Genomic DNA, 17,629 nt, shown 5'->3' with positions numbered 1-17,629 from the left:
ACAGCCTTAATTTGAGATGTTGGATGGCTGTCTTTTTTTTGCCTCAGGCCACATTAGCAGTCTTCCCACCCCAGAGAGAGAATAGATACACATCACCAGTGACATTACTATTACATGCGAAGAGTCTGAAATACGTAGCTACTTATAGTAAAACATTATCAAAATAAGTCGGCCTCATGTTGGACTTTAGTAGTTTTAAAGAACACCTTGACGTTTCAGTGTAATCTTTTTTCCCCGCGAGCATTTAAACTGACAACTAACTTGAGAAAGAGCTGTTTATACTGAAAATGGCACAGCTATTTTTACATCTTAACAAGTTAGTTCACACCTAGAGGTACCTTTTGGTGTCACCGAATAAGGCTGATAATATTCAGATTTTATCCTCAAAAAGAAAAAACCTAAATTTTGCTGTAACACATTGAGTTTAGTGTTGATGGGTAATTGTTGATAACCAAATAAACAGTTTTAGGGCCCTGTGGAGGTTTAAGAAAATGTACAAAAGTGATGCTAATAGTCATAAATATTTATTCAGGAATTTAGGCTTAGTTAAGTTGGATTTTCAGTAATAAAAATGCACATGTTGCATGTGTACTGTGAGAGCAAAAGTTAATCCAGGAATATCCATCATTATTTAATTCATGCTATTAATGCTAATATTGTCATTACAGTTTTGCAATAGTTGCATTCACATGAAGTTAAAAAACATCACTTGAATCCTACATGTTAAGAATCAGACAAACAAATGAGCTGATTTACCTTGTCCTTAGTCTCAGTCTCAATTTTTTTGCAGCACATGAACTGTGTAAACAATGCAGATAAATACTATGATATATATGGTTATGGATTGTCACAGTTCAGTAACCTGCTTTTCACAGATTTCCTCATAACTACTTTGCGGCAAAAAAACATAGACTAGTAAAACAACCAAAACAATGCCACAATTTAAAGTGTAGCTCACCATTAGCGCTGAAAGAGCCGTTGCTCCTTTTGTTTTCCAGTGAAACAAAGTGTGTTATAAGGATACATGGCTCAATGTTACTGACCATGGACCATCTTAATTCAGTGTTTATGTTATAAATGAAAAAACTGTTTTGGCAATATACATAATGGCACACTCTGTTTTCTGTTTACACTTTAAACATGTTGTATGTTGCATGTTATTCAGTGAGCACTAGAGATGGTTGCTGATCTAAATTCCCTGTCTGACAGTATAAATAGAACTAGAGATACAGAAGATGTTTGAGGGCAAAAATAAGCTGATGCTTGGGACTGCAATGTGGCGCTGGATCTCTCATTAAGTGCCTTGTTATTTTGAGCAGCTGGCATGTCTAAAGCAAGAAACAGGTCTTTATTTTTAAGACTCAGGCTCGTCCTTGCAGCTGAGCCAGAGCTGTGGCTTGCAGGCTATCTGCTAACAAAGAGGGCTGAGCTGAACCAACACGGGCCTTTCGCTGAGGGGAGCCAGCAGTCCAGTCGCCTGTCCTGCCATCATGCCAAACTGTCTAACAAAACAACAACACTCAAACCACACACTAAATCTATCTATCTAAGCAAACACATGGAGAAAACCCAGGAAACTGTAGGTGATAATTAACAAGTCCCTCCATCAAGACTTTTTTAAAATCATTATCCTCTCCTCAGTGGACAACATTGGCACCAGATCCTACAGTCAATAACATTCCTAATAAATCAATCAGTCAATTGCCTTGAGCCACAGCAAACACTCCAGAGGAAAGGCATCCCTTGGCCTTACTGATAAAACAAAAGCCATAAACTGTGCTTTTCAATGCCATGCATATTAGGAAAAAAAGAAAAAATATGCACAAGTTACTACACTTTCAGCTGAGCTTTTTGTCCAATAAGCTGTTTGCCTTACAATTACTGATGGTTTTCAAATAATATGTTACCTCATTGCTATAATGAGCAGCTGTTAAGCAATACTGAAAGAAAATCTCATTAATTTGTGTTATTTTGCACAACCTCTTCAGAGGTGAGCACACCAAAAACACGAGACAACCTGAATGCATATGAGATACACACAAGAGGACTTGAAAGGTGCATTGTCTGTTATTGTCTGAAAGGCCCTTACTGAAAGGAGACTGCATGACATTTTACATAATATTTTGAACCCAGGGGAAACTAATTAGTTTTCCCTTGTTGGAGAGCCCATCTGAGGACTGTTTTTGTCAGAACATTGATGTTACTGACACTGATCACAATAAAAATGGGATTACGCCCTTTATTTTCATGTTCCACTTGAAATCTAACAACAGAGAAGTAGAGTATCACATAAAATGTCAAGAGGTTTGCTTTATACAACATTTCACAAGTAAACTATTTAGCTCATACAAAGATCACTTCAACAACAATAACCATGACAAATAAATTAACATCCTAAAACATTAATACAGAGCACAAAATAAGCCCACCCCCATGTCTGTTTTAAAGGGAATGTGTGCTCTACCAACCACATTCACATGACATCTAGTAAACTCACACAAAGGCGTACTGGAGTAGCATTTTTAGACAGATAATGTTAGTCACTGTCAAGTGATTTACTATAAAGTGGAAAGAACAAATTAAACCGGCAAATGACAGAATTCTCTATAAATATCTGTTCCAAACCACTGTTATATCAGGAGCATGCCGAGATGGAATGATAACGCACAGACGCCTAATCTTAGCAGGCTAATGCCATAAGCTGAAAATAACTCACCTAAGAATAGCTGACCCACAGAATAAGCAAGGAGCCCGAATTCAGGCGCTCGGTATATCTGTTGTTTGGCTCACAGGCCGCTGAGGCAGGAGAAGAAAGCCCTGCTCCTGTAGCCTGATAGTCAAATAACCTGCTCTATTGACAGACATGGAATGTGTCATCTCCCTGTCATCCCCCCGTCTTATTTTTAAATCTCCTCACGTTTAGCCCAGTGCCTCTGGAGGTTTTCAGTCACCCGTTTTGCTTGCCTGAAGACAGACTTAGGGCTGTTTTTTTATTTCTTGTTGAGAGTTCCTTACTTATCTTTTACATAAAAAATACTGAATCAAATTAAAATATCTAACTATTAGTCTGAAGTACTCAACATTGTGTTGTCCCCTCTTGCTGTTGGCTAATTGTAGATAAGGCAGCGACAACTCAAAGGTCTACATATGTTTGTCAGTAAATTAAGCACTCACATGACTCAGTCTGTACTTTCTCATTACACATGCTTCTCAGCAGCCCACATCACAATGTGTTTACAGAGCACAATGCTTCAACTCTGAACTAATTTCAGGAGACAATTTTCACATTTTATCAATAGCTACATGCTGAAAAAAACAAAAGCAAATTAGGTGTGACTCATCTTGAGTCAATACAGTGAATAGACGTTAGTCATACTGATGTCAGCCATGTCCTCTTCAATTCAATTCTCAGGTCAAAAATAGAACAGTCAATGTCTGTGGTAAATATCCTGAGAGAAACCTTTCAGTTGTCCCCCTCAGTATTTCTGTCACAGTTTTTCCTGTTCCCTGAAAAGTGCACGCTGACATGGAAGCTGGCAAAACACAACATCCCTTTCATGTTCACAGTGACTCATTTCAGGCAACTAGAGCATGGGAATAGTGTTAACACGTTTCCTCATTTTAGTAGAATTACAACACTCTGTGTGTGTTTAATACATAAAATTAAACAGCACTTTTTAACTCTTCACAAAATATCTTTTAACACACATTAAGGTCACAATCCTTCTGAGAAAGACAAATCATAAAGCAGCCTTTACCATGACAAGAGCAAATACCTTGATTCAGGAAGAAGTCCCTGATCCTACCACGTTGCTGTGCTGAGAAGCTTTGAGTTCTGTTTTCACACAGAATGAGAGACCGGCTGAGCGCAAAGAGTTGAGAGTATGTGACAGAGGGAGAGAGAGACAGAGTGAATGCATGCGAGAGAGGAACAGACGATGTAAAATAGCGGAGAAGTAGGATAAGATTCAGAGATAGAGGAAAGGCAGAGAAGAGAAAAAAAGGGATAAAAACTGAGATTCCTCAAAAGGAGTAGAAACACCGGACTATGTGATCACCTGAGTTGTTCACGTTGTGCATCTTGCTCTGGTTGAGGGGCTGCTGGTGTCCAACGCGCCCTTCTGTTGTGGAGAAACTTGACTCGCCCTCGTAAATCGTCTGCAGCATACTCCACTCAGCGCTCAGGTCTCATTGCAAGCCTTGCGTTTCCTGTCACCAAGAGCCACCCCTCAGCCACTCAGGGGAGAGACCACGACAACAGGCAACTCTCTTCCTTCCTCTGCCTCCTCCTCTGATAAACCACTCTCACTGAAGAGCAATAACACAAACTGCACACTCTCTCTGCAGGGCTGCCACTCTCCCGGTGTCTGCTTCAATCTGGTCCAAACACTAACACAGTTTTCAGAGAGGATGGCAAGTCCAGCTTTTTTTTTCTTCTTATCTGCCTCTCTCCCTATTCCTCTTCAGTGGCTTTTTTCTCTCTTCAGCAAAGTGTCTGAGCAGAGACTGAGAAAAATGTAAAGCTGAGTTGCTAGGAAAGCCGTGTACTGAGCACTGAGCACCTCGCTGAGGCAGTAATGCAAGCCAGGGAGGGAGCAAGCTTCATTTGCATGTGAATCAACAACTGCGTGGCCCACAGGTGACAGAAATAGAACAATGGCCAGCCCTGGCTAAAAATAGGTCAGGCGAGGCGCGGGGATTGGAGCAGCATTGATGCGTTTAAAAATACCACACCAAACACAGCTGTCTTCTTCTGCTCCTGCCAGAAGGCATGTCTCCTGACTCCCTCTCTGCAGATGGAGGCTTGATTCCTCTCTCTCTCTCTTTTATGATTTGTTGAACCAGTCTCTCTCACTCACTCTATTTATGTCTTCATTTTGTTCTCTCAGGTACATGGGAGGACTGATCCATTTCTGCCTTGATGTACTGAAAGAGGCACATGTAAAGTTCACCTTTGTGCAGCATATGTTATGTCAAAGGTTTTGTAAAAGGGCTGCTTGTCTTTTATATGATTCACAAAACATAAAAATAGTGTATTGACATTTTTGGGCAAATAGTACAAAAAATATGGTGATATAGTTCAACAAGCAACCGAACAGAAATGCAGTGGCATTTAGGTAAAAATCTGCATGAGTGACAAAAAAACAACAAGATGTGTTAAGTCAAGCCAGACACCAAATGAACACCGCGTTCATTTAAGACTCAGAGTGTTACCTCACTGCATTAGCTAAGTGTATGTGTGGGGTTCAGTGTGTATCCAGGGCAGTACTGCTACTCAGGAAGCATGCTTTCAGCTAGCCAAGGAAGCCAACTGTAAGATGCCATAACACCATGATCGCAATTACATAAACCTCTCAAACTGTGTCGAGAACCATCTTGATGCTGTATGAAGCAGCAGAAGAATATCAAAAAGAACACACGACTGTACACATATAAATCTCAAACACCTTCATACTAAATTCTGAGCATCAAGTAGCTCTGTAGTAGGACTTTTTCAATTAATATTACATCCCAATCTGGCCAAGATCTGTAGTTAATATAATCTGACTCCAGCCCATAAAAGTCAAGTCAAATGTTCTATCTGACCACTGATGCAGGGCTGGGTTTGTGGCCAAGCAGCCTGTGCCTTTAAATTTTTCATCTTCCTTCATAATTTGACCTGTCCCCCAGCCAGGGGCGTGGAGCCAGCACAGCTATTTTTAGGTCCTGAGCTCTGACGACTCGGCTACAGAGACACAGAGAAGGAGTTTTACTGTGTTGTTTCAGCTGGACAAACATTTAACCCCTCGGTCCTTTTATCACAGCACAACCAAGAAGCCAAGAAGGAAATGCACAGCTTGCAGGCTTGCCCCAGGCAAAAAACAACTCTGAAGCTAATGTATGATATTGCGCTACTTGATTATTCATATACAAAAAGAGGACTTGTGCATTTGTTGTCATTCCCCACCACTTCTCTGTAGTGTCAAAACTCATTAATTATCTAAATAAAATGTTTTTCATCCTTGTTTACTCTGTGTAATAGCTGAAGAATGATTTTCACAAACATGGAACACTGTGGCAAATCTGTCAAAAAATTATTATTCCAATCTCCCCTTAGTGACACATTTTAGTTGAACAGATTTAGCAAACTCCTGATCTTCGTGAATTAGTTTTGGCAGTGAAGTTGGATAAGATGGTGTGAGAGATAACAAGCCTTCAAGTCCAAGGTAATGATGGCTAAAGACCCAGAGCTCCATCTGTCACAGTATCTGTCAGAGCAGGCAAGCTCTGACCCTGCAGGCTGACCTGAACATAGGCTGAGGAGTAATTGATCAAAAGAGGAAGTAAGGCCATCACGATTGATAATTATCATGACAATGAAATCCCTATTTATATGACATGACAATAAGATCTGTCTTGAAATTAGGAGGTCATATTTCGCAAACTTCCTGTTACTGTGATTTTCCACTATTACACACACACAAAAAAATACTATATGCAACTCAGACTATTTTTGCCTTTAAATTTTGATCATTTGTGGATTAGTTTTATTTATTTATCTATTTATTTGTTAATCTATTTGTTAAGTGGTTGTTGACAGACTGCTCTGTATAATATAAATAGATTTAGCTTTATTTTGTCTTACAAAAGTACAAGAAATCAAACAAATTTCTCTGCACTTGTAAGTAATAAGTTTCCAGAAAATACCCAGACAACCTGACCTACTGCTCCTTAAAAAAACAAGAAAAAATAAACAATTCACTGGGGCAGGTTAGCAGCGATTAACCTACACTTTTTATTTATAACTAGCTTCCTGAGGCTGATGAGGGATTGTAGGATTGGAAATAGCTCTGTCCAATAGGCAGGGTCCAGTAAACCTGCAATGTGGCAAGCCCATTATAGCTCCTACTGCGTCACTGGCGGCCTTTGTCTACTTTAGTCCTATTAAAGCATTTAAGTGTGAACGTCAGCGTCCCTGCTGGAGAGCCACTCCGTTCTGCTCTCCGGGGCATGGGCTTGACTGTCTGTCACCTCCCTCATATCAAACACAAACTCTGCGTGTGTATGTGTGCGTGTGTCTGTGCGTGTGTCTGTGCATGTGTGTATGTTTTGACATCAGAGCACTGACACAGAGTGGGGGGAATATTAGAGATGAGGGAACAAGTGGGCCAGACCGATGAAGTGCCCCCAGCAATTTCCAAATTTAAACAAAAGGCCATTATAGATGTCAGCAAACACACACATACACATGCATCTGTACACACGTCACACAAATCATGTTATTTACTTCAACTCAGCCAATTTAAATTATCTACTGGGACTAGAAATATAATAAGACAATAAGAGATACTTCCCGCCACGGTACCTCAGCTGTTTCCGTTCTATTTCAAGAAACACTGGTCATAACCTGGAGACTTGTTTTTTTCTCCCAAATAAGCCTACTCACATTACCACAATTACTGTACCAGTTCCAAACTCAACTCCCAAGTTCTGCGGCTTAATCACCATAGCACTGCTGCCTTGTGATACACTGTGCATGATGAAACCCAGCAGGGAGGCAAACTGGAGAAGGAAGGGAGCTGAACTTAAGTGTTGCAACAGATATGAGGGGTGGACAACAGTGCTCCTTATAACTCGTTTAATCCAGCAAGAAAATGTTTTGTTCCCCTTAATAGCGGACGATCCATGTGTGGGAGGGGATGAGTCAGCCATGTTTTGTTGTTCCGTGTTCTCTGAACTTCAAAGCCCCCGTGTATCTCAGAGGGGGGTTGTCTATTGTAACACAAACTCATCACAGAGTGACTCTAATAGCCCTCTTACGCGATATTAATCAATTAATGTTTATGAGAATCTGTTTTAATCAAATTCATTTTATCCAACTCTCTGACTTCCTACCTATTGCTTGTCTTTCTACCTGTGTGGATGCAGTGTTTCATCATGCTACCCTGGGAGGACTGTGGCGGATGTGATCATTGTCAGGTGCTGAGTTCTCCAGTCAGAGGGGATGTTCTTCCCAAGAGAGGGGATAGCGCATAATAACAGCAACTCCTGACGTAACCATGCCTCCCCCCGTCCCTGAGTTTCTTCTCTCTTGTGGCCACCTGACAGCTCTAGGGGCAGCCCTGGTACAGGAGGGAAATTACCTCTCCACACCAATTACCTCAATGCCCGCCATCTTACTTACATCAGCCCCTGATGACTCACCAATGCAAACTGTGGAAGAGTTCTCAGATCAATTTAGTGAGTGAGGCCATGGCACATTGCTGCCCCAGTCTCTGCATGTGGAGTACAGCATGCTATACTGGCAACAAAGCCCAGCCATCCTACCTGCTAAAAGCCGCGGGTAAAGTTTTGTCACTTCAAACAGCCCATTTTCCCTTTACCTTGCGGTCAGTCTCATAAAAGCACAAAGGCACTATGACTGTTGATTTGATGGTAAAATCCAATTAGCCTGTACATCTGGATGTGTTATGTGAGCGTGTTTCCCCACTAATGATATGGGCGCTCTTGTTTTTATTGGGTTACTCTGTCTGGCGTCCTGTGGTATTTCCTGTTGGACTTTCAGGGTGATATAGAATGCACTTAACAGGTTGGATCAAATAACATGAAAACGCATTTAAAGGCAGTCATGTTTGGTACTTAATCTTGAAACATTGCTAACAAAGTTTTGCATTGCAGCTAAAACCACAGTTAGATGGAGCCCATGCAGCTTTATGTGTTGCTCTTGCGAGAGAGGCCGGACATAAAAAAGACAGAGGTGGTGCTATTCAAGGAGAGAGATGAATCAACATGTACCCTCAAAAATAAAAAACCTTTCAGAAAAATGTGTTCATTCATCTGCGGTGAACCTTCAATCTGAGGTGTGAGAGAAAGAATGAACCATAACAGAGTTTCAAAAAGGCAAAAACACAGTTTCAGAGCATCCACTTATTGTGCACTGACCTTGAGGTCAGTTTACTTTCTAACTTTGAATAGATCCCTGATGCCGTGCCTTCATCTACTGCCATAGGCTTTCTAAAAATAGATATGGAGCACAAAGGCCCACTGGAAACAGAGGGCAGCTCTCAGTATTTTTACTGATCAATGTGCTCATCTCTGCTGGAAACCATTGATCCACTGTTTGTATCAAATTGACAATGATGTTGTTGTACAACTTCCACCCTACATTCAGTCATGACAAGCCTACTTCATGTTCCACTTTGTCCCCCTTCTCTCAAAGCAACACACAACTATTGATCTTCTGACGATATCCTAACACCAAAAGGCTTAGCACTGATTTAAGCCTTTGAAAGATCATTCTTAATGTCAGCTGGCATTTTAGCAAGCTGTTAACCAATGAACATGACGTAGGATTCAGAGGAAACTTTGTGCATAAAACCACAGCATGCAGAATTATTGCATCAGTGGCTCTCAGAACTACATCACTGAAATGCCTGCAGGAGTCAAACACCTCATCTGTATCATACAAACACGTAGGCCCAAACAGTCACATGTAACTGTGATGGAATCCAGCCAAGTTTGGCTGACCTTAGAAAATCCCTGAGGGATTAATAAAAACAAAGGTTCTCTGTTCAGAGGCATCCTTCCAATCCACATCCTGCTAGTCAAGCCCATTTATGAGTGGATAATCATAGCATCATCCTTCCCAAGTGCCTTGGAGCTATTATCTTAATACGTTAACAAAATATGTATTTTGGTATTATCAATATGGTATTACCAGAAAACACATTTTATTAGACTCATGTGCCCTTTTGAAAAATACCAGCATTGTTATTGCAGTCACAGTAGTAGTAGTAGTACATGCAGTTTTCAGATCTTCTTTTAGAAGGACAAATCTCACCTCAGTGACCTGGATATGTTAGGTACAGGGAATAAAGGAACAAAATAAAACCTGTGGTTGTTTAATAGGTTCTGCTAACTGCTTGACTGTTATTCTAGATTCATCAATGACCTTTAAAGACTCAAGCAAAACTCCATTCATAGATTTTAAAGGTCCGACTAAAAACAGTGCAACAGGAAATCAAGTTTACTATGGGAAGGGTGGGCTGACGCTTATTGTCCAAGCCACTTCCACCTACGCCACCACTTCTCTACTTGACCACAGCACAGTCACAGCACTCGCCTCCTGTGGTGTCTCAAAGGTCTCGGATGCAACAATACCTCTGAAAAATAGCTCTTCCTCTGATTATTAAGGCAGTGCTATGCATGTGGAAATGTCCCACAGTGCACCCGCCACCTCTGTTACAATGTTAATGTCTGGGCTGCTCCATATGCATAAACCTGGAGGGGCTCTAGATGTATTTTTAAACACTTTGCAAGGGTGACCTTGAGTTTCTGGGTCTTATTATAGCATCATACTCGTATATATTTTTCCACCACAGTTCCAAATTCAACCCGGTGAGCTATCCTATCCATATGCAGTGAAGTTACTGGCTTATGTTACACAAACTCCCAAGTATATTGTAAAAACAATGTTCTACTTTTGCAATTCCTATGAGAGTGCCAAAACAACTCAAACAGCTCTCTATTTCCTTTCTCCCCTGAGAAGGCATGGTTCTGGGGTCATCTCATTCGTTCAGTGGGAAAACAACAGCAGTGCTAAAGTTGTGTCAACCACTGATGAATTGTTGTATGGTACAAATAGTCATTCTCATTCTGTTTTTCCTCTAAATCTCCCAGTTTCTCTTCATTTTAAATTTGTCAAATCACTATTATATTACACTGACACAATTATGTTGTGTTTTGGGGTTTGACATTGCATGGGTTGTAACAGTGAAGAAACTACAAGTTCCTTCTCTGTCCTTTTGTCTCACTTGTCCTATTGTGAGTTTCATTACCTTGATTGAGAGCAGAAAGCATAGAGGTAACTAAGGCAGCAGGACTTGTAATTGTGGGACACTGTCCAAGCGGGGTAAAGCCCCTGGTGGATCCTTCACCAACAGTGCACCCTGCAGGTTGATTAAAACAGGAACAAGAAATGAAGTAACCAAGAACGGGTAGACATGCTGGAGATATTACTGTGAACTTTCCATACTCCAAGGACCATGAAGACAAATACTCTGACACACAGCAAACACTGTGTTGAAGCAACTGGACAGCACAGAGGTCCAAGGAGTACAGATACTGTTGAAATACAAATCAAGACACTCACTCTGCAAACAAATACACATGAACAGACAAACTAACACACATGCACACAAATGCACATAGCAATCCCACCATGCTGTGCTTGGGAGTGGCTACAGCGTTCCTGACCTCTGCCTTTCATCTCAGATCCAGTAACCAAACTGACTTTTCAACCCAGCCCCTTCAATAACACGAGGCCTAACAAGCTTTGGCTGTCTCCTCTATAACACATGGAGAAACAGCAAGCACAAAACCAAAAACTGTTCAAACTGTGTGATCTCCTTAAGGCTGTGTGTGAGAAATCAAAAGATGAAATGAAGTTAAGAGTGTGGATGTGTCCTTTTGAACTACAAATTACTAAGATTCCTATCTTTAATGGACCTCATAAATGAGAGAAAGAAAAACATCTGCAGGCATCCATAGCATCTTCATTTTTTTGGTCTGCTCACTGACAAAAGATAGCATTTACTGATGTTATTCTGTGCTTTTAAATACATCTAAAGGCCACGCTTTTGGAAACCTTACATTTTGTCAGCAGCTTTGCTGTGATGATGCCACTCAAAGCTAAAAGAGAAAATTTAAAGAATGCTCTAAGGTTGTCACCTCAAAGAGGGCACATTTTTCTGTTTCGGTAACAGATGGGCTGGTAACCCTTTCACACCTATCTGGCCACAGAGACCTTTACGAGAGCTCTGCTCTTAGATATCCAGCCAGTGTGTCCAATCTCTGTGTAATTCCTGGATCCGTTTGTTCTGCACATTTCACGCCAAGTGGGAGGGGTTGCAGCCATGACCTCCTGCAGTCCCATAACTCACAGGATGGGCTAAGAGAGGTGGCAGGTACCCACAGATGAAAGGTAACAACAAAGAGATGTTTAGCATGATGCATGGCAGCCCAGTCAGGGCCCCAGAAGATGCTTGGGATCTTGCTTGGAATTAGAGTTCTCAATCTCAACCTTACCCCGGCGGGTCTTGAAAAGTCCAACAAGTCGGTTTGGGCTGAAAGTGTGCATTGATTAGCTGGGTTGGGTAGGGCTCAGGCTATGGGAAAAAAATTAAATAAAAAAATCTTAAAAAGTGCAGGCAGGGAGAGACGGAGAGGGAGCAGCCAGGCTCTGTGCTGGGCTCTCTGTCCTTCTTCCCAGGTGGAGCAGGGAGCTTCTCTGGTGGAGATATACATGGAAAGTAGGTGAACCACCGAGCTGGAGTTGTGCGTGGCTTCCATCGCCACATAGCCAGTGTGTCCTGGGTGATAGAAGCAGACTAGTGCTTTTTAGGGTTTTGGGCTTGGTTGGGCTCAGGTTCAGTATTTTATGTGATGATCTTGGATGGGCTGTGTTTGGACTTGAGCTCACACAGGTCTGTTCAGTGCATGTTGTAATTTTTTTGGTCCATTGAGAACTCTACTTGGGATGGCATGGAGTGACAACTAATGGACCTGTGAAGTCTGAAGTTTGTCTGTTTCTGCCATCAAGGAAAACAGTCCCACCCTGTGACAGTTCAGTGACAATCTGCCCGTCAGGCTTAGCATACCAAGGACTCTGAAGCACAGCTCATTAATCACCTTCACTGATTTCACCATGCAGATTTGACAGAGCAGGATCGAGTTAGGGCAGGGGCACTCCACATGGCGCCTGTCAGTGGGCATACTGACAGACAGATAAGCAGATGGGTATAAGTAGAAAGGCAAGACACATACTTAAGATAAAAATAAACAGAGAGGAATAGCAAGCCTTTAAAAAATGGCGACCAAAGAATTAACATGAGAATAAAAAAACACAAATGGAAGTCATAAATATGTTGCTTGGGCAAAAAGGACATTAATCTATCTTGAATACTCAAAGCGGGAGTCTTAAATCTCCCCATTTTTCATCCACACAAGAGGCCTCTCAAAGACATGAATGATTCATCTCTCCAACTCCATTTGGACAGGAAGTGAAAACAAATGGAGGTAGGTCCCCCAGAGAGCCCTGGGGTCTACAGTGGGGCTGAATGAACAATACTGAGAGCACCAGGCTAAACCCACCATGCTCTGTGTCTCAGCTGCAACAGGAGTCAGGCTCCCCCTCTGGGCCACTGCTTCCCTCCTACTATCTCTATACAAAGAAAAATATTCCTCACACATACACCACAACCTACTCCTTTATTCACCAAGTTCCAGACCCAGCTCTGCACTGTGAGAACACCTCTGACTTTTTCACCCTGCAGGAGAGCTGGAGATACATCATTGGGTTGGTTTAAGGATTGATTGAAATTTTCTGTATGCAGTGCAACTGCCTTGAACAGAGTTGCTGTTAATAACGTGTAGCTGCAAGGAAAGAAAGAACAGAAACAACAAACACTAACGGTCTGTTTGAGGGAAACTGATTTAAGTCAGAATAGTTTCGTGGCACCTGGGCTACGTTCAGATTGTCTGCACAATGTCTGCTGTACAGCAACACTCTTGCTTCCACTGGAGCAGCAGCAGCCAAGAACAGCAAAATAAATAAAGGTGTGAACATGACTCTCCATCTCTTTTTCACGACAACACACTGAGATAAAGCCCAGGACTGCACTCTGCATGCTTCTGTTTTACCTCAAAACACATACAACACACGCAGAGGAGACTAACCAAAAACAGAACATAGGGGGTAACATAGAGTACAAGGTTTTATTACTTACACTGCAGTGGGAAAAATGCTTGTTTGCTAGCAATGCAAATGATCAGCGAGTTTAGAGGCTTTAAGGTCTGTAGCTGCTTAGCAATGATTCCTATGCAGATGAACTGACCTTAGCTGACTGTTTTCAAACATCACTTATGAATATGTTGTGCCTCTGCCAGAACAAAAAGGCTTGTACCTCCTGGGCACTCCAGAGGTCTTAACTATAGACTAACACCAAGGTGCATTGCACAATCCAGTCATGTGCAATCCTAACCTGGTTTCTCCAACATGTCACCTTTTCAATAACCAAGAAGAACTATGTTGTTTTCAGTTGCTGACAATGTATTTTACATGAAAATATAAGTTTTACAAGGATTACATGGGCCTAAGAGATTAGAGAACTTTCTCAAAGCAGAGAAATCATACATGTACCAAGCTTTAACCTGACAGTCACAATTTGTCCTGTTCTTAGGTGTATCTTATGTGGATTACAGTAATAATAACCTTTGACAAAAAAGTCCTGACAGCCTTTTATGTAATAAAGACAGTGTTGTGTTTCAACACATATAATTGCAAGTTTTATCCTGTCATTTATGCTTCCTGTACTGTACCGATGAAGAGAAAATAACAATGAGCCACTGCAGAACAGAGACCAGCACCTTCCTCTGGGCATCAACAACACCCCTCCTCCCACAAAAACTCACTGACCCAAACCCATTTTTTCCAGTCTAAGAGAAATGTCAAGTCCAGACCTAGAACTCATCTCTTTGAAGGGAACATAGCAGCCAAATATAGCCTGCTAGGCTCTACGCCTCCTGACATACATCAGGCTCTACGGGTTCTGCTAACAGTGGTTAATTTTGGCCGACTGCCATGTAGTCACTTACTATTAAGCATCATAACTATACAAAGAAAATTATAACCAAGCAGTGAAGTGTACACTGTTGCCTGGTAACCTAATGCCATGTTGGGGATTCATCTTGTTATGGAACAGAAAACACTTACAGCCAGAGCCAATAATAGATCCCGGACCACACAAAAAATAGTTTTAAAGGTGTCAACAAGCATGAACATGAGGCTGAGAAACATATCATGAGAGATGCACATTCAAGCAACAAATCTCACTTCACAGTGTGTGTTTTTAAGAATTTTGAAAGTGTTTCTGTGATTGCAACCACTGGTGAAATTACATAATTATTATTCATCTGTCATTTTGCAAGTGAAATGATGGATAGAATGAGAGCTTATTTCCAAGTGTGAAATCCAGCTAAAGAACACATTATGCAGACTGGCACTGGGTGCTGGGTACTAATTACCAAAGCTGTTTTTAAGTCTTTTGGATCACAGAGAATTACACAAAATGCCCCCATCCCAACAAATATGTGGATCATGACAGAATTGAGGGATAGCATGCAGATTTTACCTATCACAGCATCACAACTGCATACATTTTATAACGCCGTACTTTGCAATGCTCCATGCTCATGGCTTGTTTTAATTTAGCTTTCATGCATGCAACACAAGGGCATCACAATTAGGCTAGATGTTTTAACTGTATCAGAAAACATCAGAATAGGCTATAATACATTATGCGTTCAGTGTTATGAGCCTTTTGGGCACCATATATTTACCTGTAATTGCTTTGTTTACACACAGTATGTCATCACCATACTCTATGTAGTCTATTATGAGTTTAGGGACTCTTATTAATGTCCCATAATGTCTCACAGTGTAACTGTCTTGGGCTCCACGAACTCATTAAATCATAAAGCAACATCAGATGATCTGTTGTAAAAAAGTCATGACAGGAAACAACATGCATTCACTGTGAGCTGTAAGGGTCTAGTCAGTACCATACAACATACACAACATCATCATAATTTTTGCTGATAAATCCTTTTTCAAATACATTACTAATAACAGCTACAACCTTGTCAACCCAAACTTCTAGCAAGTTATTAATAAAATCTGAGGCTAATGCAACAAAACTCGGTTGTGCTGTGCTTAAAAACAACATGTCAGTGTGAGACTCATTATGCACAATTAATATCTTGTGACATTCTCTGTCATACATGTCAAAGAAAATTAACTTGGTTTTATTTTGAGAAGACATGATTCCATTAATGGATGTTCTTCCTTTTAATAAGAACATAATCATACTACGTCATTTAGCCCAAGTGGCTCTTAATCAGGAATCTGTGGACCCCCAGGGGTCTTTGAAGGAGTTTGAGGGGTCCCCACAAAAATAGGAAATTGTATATAAATACAATTTAATTAATTATAGAAGTGAGCCCAATGTGAGTAAGAGTCATAAGAGTGACTCTTATGATCATCGGTTTCACTTCCTCCATAATTATCCCCTCAACTGTAGTTGACAACTAACTTAATCATATCTAACAATTAAAATCTTTTCCAAGTCCCTGAAGAAAAATCTTATCAAATGGGGGTCCATTACCTGACCTGTATCAATTTAAAGGAAAAAAAGTTGAGAACCACTGATCTAGCAAATACTGCAGAAGTAAAAACACTAAACTATGAGACCTGGGAAGGCAGGTCTCCACATTTCTGACACACTACTCTCCCTCACAAGTAAATAATCTTATTGCTATTCTACCATACAACTGTCAATTACATACGTATGTTTTGACATATTGTTACACTGGCACACCTGTACACAGACACTGTTGCACTGTACACAGCCGCACACACATATACACACAGGCTTACAATTGTGTTTTCCCTGTAATTCCTTTGTGCCCATTTCAGGCAGAAAATTGGCTCAATCATTCTGTCATGTCATACTTTACGTCACCCGGCACAAAACACCACAGCATTCTTTCTCCCTATTGGAACGGCAATTTCTACTGCGTGACATGAAGGCTGCCTTCACACTGTCACGGTCAGTCAAGGATGGCACACAAACACAGGAAATAAATCCACAGTGACAAAGCGTAATTCATCACTTCCATCACTTTAGTTGTGAAAAAAAGAAAAAGGCATTGTATTCTCCTCACTTTGATAAACAAGCTCACTCGCACTTCTTATGTCATCTCTGACTGATTATTCTGAGGAGTCTTTAGAACATTTTTATAGGCACAAATCTGCCAGATGTCAACTTTAGGACAATAATAATCCACTATAGCTAACATGCATTACACAGCAGGGATGTCATGCAACATGCTGCTTCTGTGAGTATTGCTTGCCAATTGTATAGCTCAACATGCCAACTTATCGGGTCCAGTGAATAATTCACAGATGCCTGCCAAGATTTGCTCTATCGAAAACATTTTGTCTCATTAACACATTCATTGGTACTATGAAATTATGTGTTAGGCTAAGTGTAAGGTGCTGTTAAAATGACTTTCTCTCTCTGACACAGCTCAGATGGTACCTGCCCCCTCAAGCCATCTGAGCAGTGCAGACATCTGTGAGCATTAACCTGCCAAGAACAAGTCCAATGTAAAAATATTATAAATATTCTGAAATGGAAAGCTGGCTAAAGGGTCATTTGGAGTGGCTGAGAAAGGCTTTCATGTCAAGTATGAGCACTGTTTTTCTTGTGTTGCTGTCTAAGTGAAAATGTCATGTGCACACTGAAGTGTCTGTCGTTCTTGTTTTTTCTCTATTACCTTGTTCAGTGAAGATTGAAATGCTGTTACCATATGACACCTGTGGAAAGAGCACTGGTCACCAAAGCCATCATACAAAAGCTATTTCAAATGTAACACACCTGCTAAATGTTTTTGTTGGAGTGTCCGGGTGTCCAGCAAAACAACTGAGAATCAAACTAACCATATAATATAAATCTCATTAGAACAGCTGCACTGTCAATTAGCTTTCATTACATGCATCTAAATACATATTTAAGAAGAAAAAAAAAAG

General features: G+C 40.9%; 1 protein-coding gene across 6 annotated transcripts in view; it reads right to left on the bottom strand.

The window, feature by feature from the left end:
- The window catches only part of hdac9b (histone deacetylase 9b), a 40,564-nt gene that overhangs the window by 20,961 nt on the left and 1,974 nt on the right, over window positions 1-17,629 (bottom strand). For 2 of the 6 annotated variants that reach the window (XM_078171797.1, XM_078171800.1), the window contains exon 1: window positions 3,777-4,039. The exons of 1 other annotated variant lie outside the window; for it this stretch is intronic. Coding sequence is in view for 2 of the 5 variants with exons in the window: in XM_078171796.1 (XP_078027922.1) it covers window positions 4,059-4,167 (109 nt within the window). In the remaining 3 variants the exon portion in view is untranslated. 3 more of the 6 variants (XM_078171798.1, XM_078171796.1, XM_033641144.2) reach the window with 3 other exon arrangements.

The sequence above is a fragment of the Epinephelus lanceolatus genome, chromosome 10, assembly GCF_041903045.1.
Source record: "Epinephelus lanceolatus isolate andai-2023 chromosome 10, ASM4190304v1, whole genome shotgun sequence".
Taxonomy (NCBI): Eukaryota; Metazoa; Chordata; class Actinopteri; order Perciformes; family Serranidae; genus Epinephelus; species Epinephelus lanceolatus.
This window is presented reverse-complemented; position numbering and strand designations above follow the sequence as displayed.